Raw genomic sequence first — 12,787 nt, 5'->3', positions numbered from 1 at the left:
AGTATTTTACTTTGTACCTGGCTTTATACCCTAGGCTATTATAATTCTAACTCTTTACTTTAAGCTACCTACAGAGAGACACTATGCTACCTAGCCATTTAACTATAAATTTAAAGAGTATTTACTATAAAAATAATCTTAATATGGGACTATTATACTCCCATGGTTTACCTGTGTATAAGACTATAAAAAAAGATAAATTATTAAAGCATAAATATCCCTAAATTAGTCCTGATATAATATTAAATAGGGACTAAATTTAATAATAAGAATAATAGCTTTAAGAAATAAAACAGCATATTAAATAATTAGAATAATAATATTTAATAAGAGAATTAATATTAAAACACTGCTAATATAAAAAAGGGAGTTTAAAAAAAAAGGAGGAAAAATTAAAAATAAAAGTATCCCTAAGTATACTATTAATTTTAGCCTGCAGCAATAATTAAACTAGCTTAATACTTTAGAATTAAATTTTAAAGGAGCTCCGGGTAAGTATAAAATAAATTAGCAGAGAATCTTAGGTGCTTTAGTCTATATAAATTAAGCATGTAAAAATAATTAGAAATATTATACTAATAAACTAAAGAATATAAAGAATGTAAGCAAGAATTTATTATAAAAATACTTTTAAGAATAGACTGCTAGCATTCTTAGGAGTTTAATAACAAGCTTATTAAATATAATAGTAAAGCTAGAAATAGCTTATTAAAAAAAGGATTAAGATCCCCGTGATTTTGCTAACTATTTGGGTATATTAGAATAATATTTTAATTAAGATGCAGAAAAGGTCCAAGTATAAAAATACTTTAGTAAACTCTAGCCAAGCCTAAGAGATAAGATTTATAATTATAATTTTAAAGAATTACTAAAAACCCAAGATAAACTGGTCTAAATTACCTCTTAATTCTAGTTAAAAATGCAGTATTTTTAATCTTAAATTATATCTTATTATAACAAGATAAAAATAATATTTAATTAAGACAGAAACAGGCCTGGCCCAAGAAGGATTAGCCAAGAAGGATTATAATTTAGGAGATAATAAAATTAAGAATTTATAATAAACCAAGGCCTTTAAGAAAGAATTTTAAATTAAAATCAGGGATAATTATCTAAAAAAGGATATTTATAAGAGCAAGGTAAAATAATACTAAATTAAGACTAAAATAAAAGATACACATGTTTTAAATATAAAGAATAAGGGTATATTATGCCAGAATACCCTAATTCTTTAAAAAATCTAAACTATTAACCATGGAATCCTAACCAAAAAGTAAATGTTTAAGAAACCATTGTGAAAGACCCAGAATAAAATAAATATAATAAATATAAAGGGAAAAAACCAGATAAATTTATAAATTAGGATAATAAAATAAGTAAAGATTAAGAGGGAAATAATAAAAAGCTAGAATAAGGTCTTAAACTCTAGTTTAATATCCCTAAATAAAGACAGGTAAGTGTTTATAAACCAAAGTAATTATAAAAACCCCTAAGAAAAATATTAAGATAATAGTGGATATTAATACCTATGCTTAAGTAAATATGGTTAGTTTAGACTTTGTAAAACAAGCATGCTTAAATTAAGAAAAACTGTCGTGCACTATTATGGCAGGATACAGTGGGAGAAAAAACTAAACTAATAAAGTATAAAAAGTACCTCTAAAGATTACTAACTTTAGAGAAATAACAAAAAACTTTATAAGGTTATGTATGGGAGTTAAGTAAATTAATTATAAATACTTAATTATTTTATTAGATACTATAATTCAGGCACTGCATATTTATATATTTGCAGGTTAATAGTGGTTTAAAAATAAAGCGGTAAAGCATTTGCTCCTAAGCTAACATAAGTTTATAAAAGTGTGTTAAAACCAAGCTTATATATTTACTATTATTCCACTTCTGGAAGGAATAAGAAAAGCCAAGAAGATAGATTAAATTAAGAGTTTACTTACTAAACTTAACATGTTTTATAACATATTCTTTTTTTATAAAGTAAAAATAATATTATTAAAATTAGTGCTAACACATAAAATTATAACAATAAATAAATAATTTCTATCTTACAGACTAATCTACCCTCTTTCTCCTGCTAAATTAATAGTATTACACTAATATATTAATAAAAACATTAAATACAGAAGAATCTAACCCTTTAAAAGTCCAGCAGGAGCACCTATCCTTTTTATACCTAAAAAAAATAAAGGATTATAACTATGCGTGGATTATTAGGGATTAAATAAAATAATAATTAAGAATTAGTACCCTTTACCTCTAATTTTAGAAATCCTTAATTACCTATTTAAAGTAACTTAATTTACTAAAATTAACTTAAAAAATGCCTACTATTATATTTAAGTTAAGAAAGAAGACTGCTGGAAGATAGCTTTTTAGTGCTAATATAAACACTTTAAATATACTATTATGCCTTTTAGTTTAATAAATACCCCTGCTACATTTTAAAGTTATATATATTTTATATTATATAATATTTTAGATTATTTTTATATTATATACCTTAATAACATTCTAATCTTTTTCTCTAACCAGAAATCCCATGCTAAACATGTGAAATAGGTCTTAAAACACCTGCAAAAAGCTAAGTTATTTATAAATTTAAAAAAATATTTATTCTTTAAGAAAGAGGTGGAATTTCTGGAGTTTATAGTTAACTAAAATAGTATTAAAATAAACCCGGATTAAGTTATTACTATAACATCCTGGGAAGAATCTTGTTCTTATAAAGCTTTGCAGTTATTTTTAGGTTTTATAAACTTTTATTATTAATTTATTTATAATTTTTCAAGAAAAGTCCTTTCATTAACAAATTTAATAAAAGGAATGCAAAAAAAAGGTAGGCCCTTTATATTTTAAGAACCCTAAAAAATAAGTATTTTGCTCCTTACTTAATACTTTTATAATAGTACCTTTGTTAAGATATTTTAATCCTAAGCAAAAAGGCTAATTAGAGGTTAATGCTAGTGTAAGTAGAATAGCAGGAATTTATTTATAACTAGATAATACTAAAAAATATATACTAAATATTAAAAGAAGACTTTTTAGCCCTAATTTAGTAATATTTAACTGGCAAAGTAAAGGTATAAATTATTACTATTTAAGATCTAATTTAAGATAAGGAACTGGATCCTTCTTAAAAACCTACTATTAAGATTTAGAATGTAAAGAGTTAAAAAAGACACTATATTTATAGTAATCCTTTTAATTTTAAGACCAAATTAGAAGTGGATCTAAAGTTTAATAATTATAATATAGCGGATGTTTAGTTTAACCTTAAGTAAAATTAGGTCCTACCTTATTACCTTGTTTAAAATACCTATATTATTAAGGATGTTTACTTTAAGCAAGTATTAAATTATTTAACAAAGTTAGTTTAAGTATTATAGTCTAAAGATAACTAGACTAAGGACTAAATTACAAGTTTAAAGGCTAAGATGCCTGGGCTTAAGGGTTAGTTTATATAAAAAATAAATTACTCCTGTTTAAGGACTAAATATATATATTATTAAACTAGATACTAAGAACTAAAATTATTTAAGCTTATTATAATAACCCTGTTACAGGATATTTTATAGCTAAACAAACTAAAATACTAGTTAAATAAAAGTTTTTTTTAAAGCAGGATAAAATTAATAATTAAGTCCTATACCTGTTCCTGCCCTAATTACTAACACATTATTACGCCATGACACTATTTATATGGAAATCTTTAACCCTTACCAAGACTAACACGCCCTTTTAAATAAATTAGTATGAATTTTATTACCGGACTACCCCTAATAATATACTAAAAAGAGCATATTAACATAATCTTTATAATTATAAACTATTACTTTAAATAGTCCTAATTTATTCCTATTTCTACCTTAATCCAAGCACATAAACTTGCTAAAGTGTTTTACTAACAATAGGTTTTAAAATGGGGTTAACCTAAAGGTATTATATTAGATTAAGATTCCTTATTTACTAGTAAATACTGGGGAAAACTATAGTTTCACTACTAAACCAAAATTTATCTATCAACAGCATTCCACCCCCAAACCAACGGCTAAACCAAGCAAATAAATTAGGTTTTAAAATAATATTTACAGTGTTTCTGCGCTAAAAACTAACTTGTCTGGCCAAATCTATTAAGTATAGCATAATTTACATGTAATAATGCCTGGAATAGCACTATTAGCATATTACCTTATTAGGTGGTTATTGGTCAAGACCCTGAACTTATTATACAGCTCGCGGACAAGCCTTGGCGGACAGAGGTACTGGTAGCATTAACAAGAATTAATAAATTAAATAAAATTTATTGCAAGTGTGACAAAGAATAGGAAAAAAATATAAAATAATACTAAGAATACTATAATTAATATTAAAAAGACATAAATTTTATACTAAAATAATAAGTTAAGCTTAATACTAAAAATTTAAGGCTTAAAGTTCCTGCTAAGCTTAAGCTAAAATTTATTAAACTATTTTATATTCTTAATAAAATTAAAATAAATGCTTATTACCTATGTTTACTAAAAAAATATAATTAAATTTATAATATTTTTCATGTTTCTGTAAGGCCTGGTAGGCATGTGATGCCTGAGGCTTACAAGGCCCCGGTTGCGCTACTTAATGGGTTCTAGGGAAACCGCAAGGTAACTTGCGGTTTATGTGGTCTTTTGGTAAAAAGATTTATGAAAGTCATGTGACCCTAGCACAAACTCTTATAGTTTCCCTGCTCGAGCCATGGCAAGGCCGAAACAATACCGACATAATGCCAGAACTTAAAGAAGATAAAGAATGGGAAATTAATAATATTATAGCCCAAGATATTATTAAAAATAAAGATTTATACTTAGTAAAGTGGAAAAATTAGCCTTTTAAGTATAATTAATAGGTACTAATTAAGAATATTAATGCTCTGGATTTAATATAAAAATATAAAAAAAAATACTAAAGGGAAAATTATTTTAAAAAGGTAGTAAAACAAGATTATGCATGCCGCGGAAGACCTTACTAAAATAATACTAAAAAATCACTATCTTAGCTGTAAAATTAAAAATTTTTATAATTTATAATAAGCCTTATGCATCTACAAGCCCCTACAAAAGGAAAAGCACTAAAAAGAAAGTGGAAAAGTATTATTTATAGGAGGGGATAAACCCTAAACAGAGCCGGGAAGCCACCGTGGTAACCACATAATAATATAAAAACTTTTTAAAATAATAAAGCAAGCTTACTAAAAAATAGCTAAAAGTAAAATAAATCTTAAGCTCCTAAAAAGCAAGAATAAAGGGTATTACCGCCGTGTACTAAATATATATAAAACCCAAAGTAAAAATAACTAAAAGGCCTAAAATAAAGCCTAAATATCTTAAATAAAAATAGGAAATAAAACCTTTACCTTCTTAACATAAACTATAATGTCCTTCTCCTTAAGATAGGAGTTATAAATTATCTTAATAACCTTAATAAAAAAGCGCCCTTTTACTATAGTTTATTAGGCAAAACTGCTGTTACCCTTAATAAAATAAAGATAAGTATTAGTAGTATAAGTAATATTTTTCTTCTTAAAGGCCAAGCAATCCAGAGCCAGAATATAATAAAAAAGGGTATAATATAATAAAGTTTTTTTATAATATTATATAATATTTTTGCCAAGATCCTTCTTAGTCTTTATTATTAAATTAAACTTTTTTTATATGCCTTTTTAGTAAATTTAAAGGCTTTAAGAAGGTAAAATATTACTTGGTAAATACTAAGCAGTGACTTATTATTTTAAGTTATCTTATTCTCCTTAGCCTCTTCGCCATTAGGTCAGGGCTAAAACCTGTGGTACCAGGTTAAGAGGCTAGCTAAATTAGCAGTATTACCCACTATTATTAATTTAGTTTAAGACCTTGCGTATTAGTACCTAAATAACATAAAATAGGGGGGTACTTACTAGCTTACAGGTATTATTTCTCTTGTAGCACTAATGGCATAAAATAAAAGAGACTATGTTTATAACATAGTTAATTAAGAAGGGTTTAAAGGTGTCTTCGGGGTTTATTACTACTAAAGTAGTATAAAAATAATAAAGGCACTAGTAAACTTTTAAAATAACTAGAGTTTTAATAATATCTTTCTTATGCTTCGGGGCTATAATAATAGTGAAATAAAGGAGATTAATAATAAAATTAAAATAAAGACACTTGCAAAGTAAATAAAAATAAGATATATTTATTTTAAAGAGAATATAAAAAAGAAAAAAAAAGGGATTAAAAAAAATTATTATTTTATATTTAGCTACCTATATAAAAACTATTATTATAATAATAATCCTTAAGCCTAAATATAACCTAATTAAGATAATAATAATCCTTGGCCGGATTATATTTAAATTATCCCTTTGTGTTACTTATGGTTAAAATAATAACACATAATACTATTTAAATAATCTTAATATAAAACTTAAATATTAACAAGGTAATACCGGCTAAATCCCCTGTAAATAAAAGTTACTATAAATACCTTAGTCTTAAGTATTAAACTACAAAGTACTAAAATAAAATAAAATAAAGTTATTAAAAAATATAAAAGAACCTAATACAGAATCCTTAATATTATTTATAAATTAAGGTTAATCTTTTCGGGAGCAGGCAGAATTATTAGCCTTAGGCAGTGAAGAAGGTTTAATAATATATAAAGAATAAAATACTGTGATATTATAACTAATTTTTTTTATATATTTAAGGCCAACCCTTAGCATAGCTTAGTTAGCCAAGAGTTAGTCTTTATAATATATAACCTAGAGATTAACCACTGTTCCACCCCCTTTTCCTTAGTGTTCTACTTCGTACCTGGCTCTATACCCTAGGCCGTTACATAAACAGCGGCTCCTTATTTTTCTTAATCTTTATCTTAAGATTAACCCCTTTCTAATAAGGTGGAAGTTATTAAGTTTTTTTTAAAAAAATACTTATAAAATCCCTGCACTAATCTAACAGCTTATTACCTAATATAATCTATTTGTTTTACAAAAACTAATATATTGTAGCTAAGATTACTTACTAATAATTATAGCTATTATTATAAAATTCTTATATTACTTTTTATTCTTTGCCTTTTTTATAAAATATAGGTAATCTAGCTTAATATACCTTATTTTTTATAATATTAACACTAAGGCTTTTTTCCTTTTATAAAAGCAGGCCTTTTAACCTTATAATTACCTATTTTTTATAAAAATCCCTTGTTCTTACCCTGTAAAAAGTTTTTTAGTTTTAAATTTATATTGACAGGTTTTAGATTGGCACTAGTTAAACCTTATAACATAAAAAAAGGCTTAATTAAAGCTTAGTAACAAGGGATACTAATTTTATAAGTATTTTCAAAAAGTATAGCTATTTGCGGACCTTCTGCTTTACTATAGGTAAGTATAAATAAAAAAGATTTATAAAAAAAATAATTTTAATTTAATTTTTTATTTTCTTAGCTTTAATTACTATTCCCTTTAATATTATAGGTATATATAGTCTAATTTATTCTTAGCTAGTCTTATGCATAAAGCCTTACTTTATATAACATGTAATTTATCCGTGGGATCTCCTAATTATTTAAGGAAAAACTCGCGGAGGTTTAATTAAAATAATTTTTTTAATATTTTAGACTCCACGCCCCATAAACCCTGCAGTATTAAATTAAGATAAAGTACTCTAAAATTTAAACCTTTTTTATAAGATATTATTAGTTTTTAAAAAGGCTTGAACCCTTTTTATAAATATATAATAATTTATATAATTTATAATGTTATGCTAATCCTTTTTACTAGATAATTATAAGATAAGATTTTTTTTAAAATATAAAAAAGTCTAACCCTAAGTAACCTTATTTATAATGTACTTTTATAAAGCTATTAAATTAGCTTTACCTATTTTAGTTTCTTTTTTTATAACCTTATTTACTTCAAAGTTCTTCTAAAAATGGTTTCTTAAGTAGTTATAAGAGGGATAAATCCCCTTAATATAAAAATATAATAATTTTTAAGTTAAATTTTACCAAGCCCTTATAAATAGCTATAAATAAACCTTTTTATAAAAGGTAAAAAAAGATACATCCTAAATAGTTTTATATAAAATTATTTTTAGTTATTATAAGGTTAACTAGGTTTATGGTATAGGTGTAAATTACCCCTTATAAACTAAATATATTAATAAGTATCAAAAATATAAGGTCCTTGGCCTTAAAAGGAGTTTATAAATAGTATAACAGGATATAATGTACTTAAAATAAATAAAAATAAAAGGGTTTATAAGCCTTTTCCTAAAAATAAGTTTAATTATAAAATTAATATTAAGAATTAAAACTCTCACCTTGCAAAGGATAGGTATTCTTTATAGGCTAAGTTAGCATAGGTACTAACTTAGCCTATCCGCGGAAGACCCTCCGCGGATATCTCTAAGTTCTTGTGGAAGGGCTATGTACAATATCATGGGCCTTATAATACTATTATCAAAATAACAGCCTGGTTATCTTTACCAGGATTTATAGTTAATTATTTTTACTAAGAATTATATTATTAGTTAATATCTATTTTATTTATATTTACTTTACTTAGAAATATAAATACTTAGTCTAACTTGAAATTTGCTTTATTTTATCCTGCCACTGCAAACTTAATAAGAAAGTATCTTAACATTCTCTCTTCTTGATATTATTCTTACAAGCATCATGTCAACGCCTGTCATTGACTTGGCTCTCGCACGCCATCGCCAACTTGCGCCATCAGCTTCTGTTCGGGTTTCTCCACTATGCCTCGGTGCTATGAATTTTGGTGATGCACATAAGGAGAAGCTAGGCGAATGTACTAAGGAGACTGCTTTTGAGATACTCGATTATTTCTTTCGTCAGGGTAGCAACTTTATCAACACAGCGACTGGTTACCAGGCTGGACAATCCGAGATGTGGTTAGGGGTGTGGATTACCTCATGAAAGAACTGCGATGAGATTGTGCTTGCTACAAAATATTCTGACATGAGCAGACGCGATGTTCACCTCAAAATGAACTCTGGAGGTAATGGAAGCAAGTCAATGCGTCTTGCATTTGAGCAGTCACTACATAGGCTTCAGACCAGCTATGTGGATGTGTTTTACGTGCACTGGTGGGACTACGCAACCTCAATCGAGGAATTGATGCATTGCTTGAATGACCTGATCTCATCCGGCAAAGTCCTGTACCTCGGCATTTCTGACACTCCTGCCTGGGTATTCGCCAAGGCAAATCAGTATGCTCGTTCCAATGGACTCCGTCAGTTCTCTGTATACCAAAGCATGTGGAATGCCGCGCTGCGTGACTTTGAGAGGGATATTGTTCCCATGTGCGGCGCTGAACGGATGGGAATTTGCCCATATGGCGTGTTGAACCAAGGACTATTCCAGACCGACGATGGGTATAAGGAGCGTGAGAATAATGACACAGGCAGGAAGCATGTCGCTTCCCAGCATGATAAAGATGTCTTTCAAGTGCTGGAGAGGGCTCTTAAGACGAAAGGCAAAGATACTAAGATTCACCACGTTGCACTAGCCTATGTGATGCAAAAAGCCCCATATGTCTTTCCTATTGTCGGTGGAAGGACTCTGGAACATATTTAGGGCAATATTGCTTGTCTTTCACTTGCCCTCACCGAGAAGGACATCGAGGAGATTGAATCAGCTTACAGATTTGACCCAGGATTCCCAAACACATTTCTTAGTGGTAGTCTTTTGAAAGGCCACGATGCTACGCCAAAAGGTGCCTATAAACCAAGTGACGTGTGGTATGTGGAGACAATGGGTACAATTGACTTCGTCGAGCCGCCGGATCCAATAAAGCCAAGTCAAAAGTGAACAATCTAAGGATATATCGAGTTGGCGTGCTTACTCTCAGGTACAACAAAATTCCGATACTTGATAATATAGCTCAAATGAAATTCGACATTCCCGGGCCCATAGACTTCCATGCGTCCAGAGTAGTTACTCTAAATTTCAGGACTTGTAGGAAATTTACTTGATTACACGATTTCAATATAACCAAGACTAGTTAGCATTCAGGCAAGTTAATCAACCAGTCAGGGCAGCAGAATCAAATTATCAAGTACAATTCAATCTGTCATGAACTATAAGCAAATGGAACAGACTGCGGTTGACGCGGCGGCGGAAATTTAAGGACTCAGGCGCTCTATATATCGCAGTCCAGACCCTGTACGATGCGTCTGAGTAAACTGCCATTTAAAATCAAGAAACAATAGGATCCGGATCTAGCGACATCGATAAAAGCACTTTTCCTCTCCGGTCCGGGTTAGCCTCGTAATCCAGAGCTTCTTTGAACGAAGAAAGTTGGAATACCCGTGCAACCTTTGACTCCGCGATGCCCTCGCGGACAAGATCGAAAGCCTCATTCAAAGCGCACTGGATTTCACGACGCTCGGTGGTATGTACCCAATCTCTCAAACGAAACAAAACTATCTGGACATCTGGACGTTCTTGGTACAACCAAGGAGATAAGGACACGCCAGATAGCAGCCCATAGTGGATAAGCGTGCCACCACGAGCGAGTAAGTGAGCTAGATCATTACCCTCACTTCCACCAACAGCATCATACGCAACAGTAAGGCCTCGGCTTTCAGTTAACTCGTAAATTCTTTGCCTGAGCTCCCCATCAGACGGACAGATCACTGCTGTTACGTCGGATCGACTCATCAATTGTTCTAGAACATCGGGTCGCCTAGTTAGCGCGATTGGTCGCACGCCGACTCGATTGAGCGTCCGAATAATCATCTGGCCGATAGCGGAAGTGGCGGCATTGACTACTACCGGAGCTGGAAGAGCTGGTGCATATTCTTTTGTCATCATCCAGGCCGTAAGTGGATTGATATAGGCCGTTGCAGCCTGCTGGTCGGTGAGATCGGGGGGCACTGGGAAACACCATTGTTCTTCACTGAGCTTTAAATCTTGCCAGGCGCCTGCGCTTCCCAGTGGCAACACACGGTCGCCAACCTTCAGTTCAGAGACATTTGAGCCGACTGCTTCGACCACACCAACGCCTTCGAACCCCGGGACAAAAGGCAGCGAAGTTCTCGTACGGTAGGCACCAGTGATTGGAATTAGGTCCGAGGGGTTGATACTGGCAAGCAGCATCCGTACCAATACCTGCCCGGGTCCAGGGATAGGTGGATCGCAGATTTCACCGATAATCATCTCATTTGGGGGGCCGAAGGCCCGCACAATAGTCCTGAACATCGCTTATGTGTATTGTGGAGTGAGCGCAGGTTGATTCTGTATCGCTCCCGGTGCCAGGGTTCGATGTGGTAGTCACTTGAGCGTTCCAAAATGAGGGCAGCACGAAGAAAATCCTAAGGCACAGGTGAATTTGGCCACTCCGCTGGTTATCAGTGTTGGAGAAGTCAGGTAAAAATAGGAAATTCGTTTAGGTATAGCATCGAACCCGATATGGATAAGCTGAACCACAAATGGACCGCGCTATCACAGTTCTGGGGCGGATGATGGAGGCGCCAAACCCGGAATGGGGCCGGCCGAAACAGGCGGCGTCTCAGCAAATTGCATTTCTACTTTTTTATTAGGTTTTTTAATGAATATATTATATATAAAGCCTTGTTTACTAGAGGTATAAGAGTTTTGTGCTAGGGTCATGTGACTCGATAAGACTTTTTACCAAAAGACCACATAAACCGCAAGATACCTTGCGGTTTCCATAGAACCCATTAAGTAGTGCAACCGGGGCCTTGTAAGCCTCAGGCACCACATGCCTACCAGGTCTTACAAGAGGCCAGGATCAGGCTCAGCGTAATTAGGCAGCTAAAAAAGGAGCTTTAAAGAAAGTATTAATATTATAAAAAATCAATAAATCTTGCTAATAAGATTAAATTTATTTATTATAACTTTACTCAAAACTTATGGTTTTATTTTATAAAACAGCGGCACAGCCCTTCCTATAAAAAGTTATAAATATAAGAATTAAGTAAAGGCTATTAATATTAATTTTCATAAATAGCCCTTATTTATAAATAAACTACACATAAAAACTATTATTTTTAAGCTAAATATCCGTTAAGCATATATATTCCAGCGTGATATAATAATTTTCTTTTTACTTACTATCCTTTAGATAAAGTGCTTTGCTAAAAAAAAGAACTAAGATTCCAGCACTATCTTAACATATACCAAGGTTTTTATTATTTTTATATTTATATAAAGCCTTAAGAATATATACCTATATACGTTTATATTAATTTTATTTAAGCTAGTACTTTATTTTATACCTAATTATTTATTTTAAGGCTTTAATAATTCTAACTCTTTTATCCTTAATTACTTATATAATATATATTATATTACCTATATACTCATGCCTTCTCCTTAAAAAGGACTATCCTAATAATCCTAGAGATAAATCTTTTAATATTTATTAATTATTAATTTGTAAAATAGTTAAAAACACCTTTATAAAAAATTATTAAAATACTTAAAAAATAATAATAATCCCCTACAAAAACACCCAAGAACTTTTTATAGCATAATAGCTTTAAAAATAAAAAGACATATTTAATACCTTAAAAATCAATTATTAAAATAAGAAACACCTTTTAAACAATACTATTATAAAAATAAATCACCTAAAAGCTCTGACAGAATTAAGAATAAAAGCATATTTAAGTATAATCTTAACTTTAATTTATAGTAATACCTTGATTAAATTAATATACTAAAGTTAAACTTTAAAAAAGCCCTTAATAAATATAAAGTA

The 12,787-nt window shown here is 30.0% G+C and overlaps 2 protein-coding genes across 2 annotated transcripts; one reads left to right on the top strand and one right to left on the bottom strand.

Moving 5' to 3' along the window:
• Positions 1–8,715: 8,715 nt before the first annotated feature.
• Positions 8,716–9,870, top strand: BDW74DRAFT_171791 (uncharacterized protein; the record flags this gene model as incomplete). Its single annotated transcript, XM_073727366.1, has 3 exons — positions 8,716–8,960; positions 9,027–9,606; positions 9,637–9,870. The coding sequence occupies 3 exons, from the start codon at positions 8,716–8,718 to the stop codon at positions 9,868–9,870; spliced, it is 1,059 nt and encodes a 352-aa protein (XP_073577743.1).
• A 218-nt stretch (positions 9,871–10,088) lies between these two features.
• BDW74DRAFT_164110 (zinc-dependent alcohol dehydrogenase family protein) lies at positions 10,089–11,467 on the bottom strand. The gene has a single exon (XM_073726209.1). It carries the CDS (start codon positions 11,260–11,262, stop codon positions 10,258–10,260), a length of 1,005 nt encoding a protein of 334 aa, XP_073577742.1. The 5' UTR covers positions 11,263–11,467; the 3' UTR covers positions 10,089–10,257.
• Positions 11,468–12,787: the final 1,320 nt, after the last annotated feature.

The sequence above is a fragment of the Aspergillus multicolor genome, assembly GCF_047715735.1.
Source record: "Aspergillus multicolor strain CBS 133.54 unplaced genomic scaffold BDW74scaffold_56, whole genome shotgun sequence".
Taxonomy (NCBI): Eukaryota; Fungi; Ascomycota; class Eurotiomycetes; order Eurotiales; family Aspergillaceae; genus Aspergillus; species Aspergillus multicolor.
The sequence above is the reverse complement of the archived record's forward strand: the minus strand, read 5'-3'. Positions and strand labels throughout refer to the sequence as shown.

Coding starts and splice junctions, on each gene's coding strand:
- BDW74DRAFT_164110 (XM_073726209.1), bottom strand. CDS start 11,262: ATGTTCAGGACTATTGTGCGGGCCTTCGGCCCCCCAAATGAGATGATT.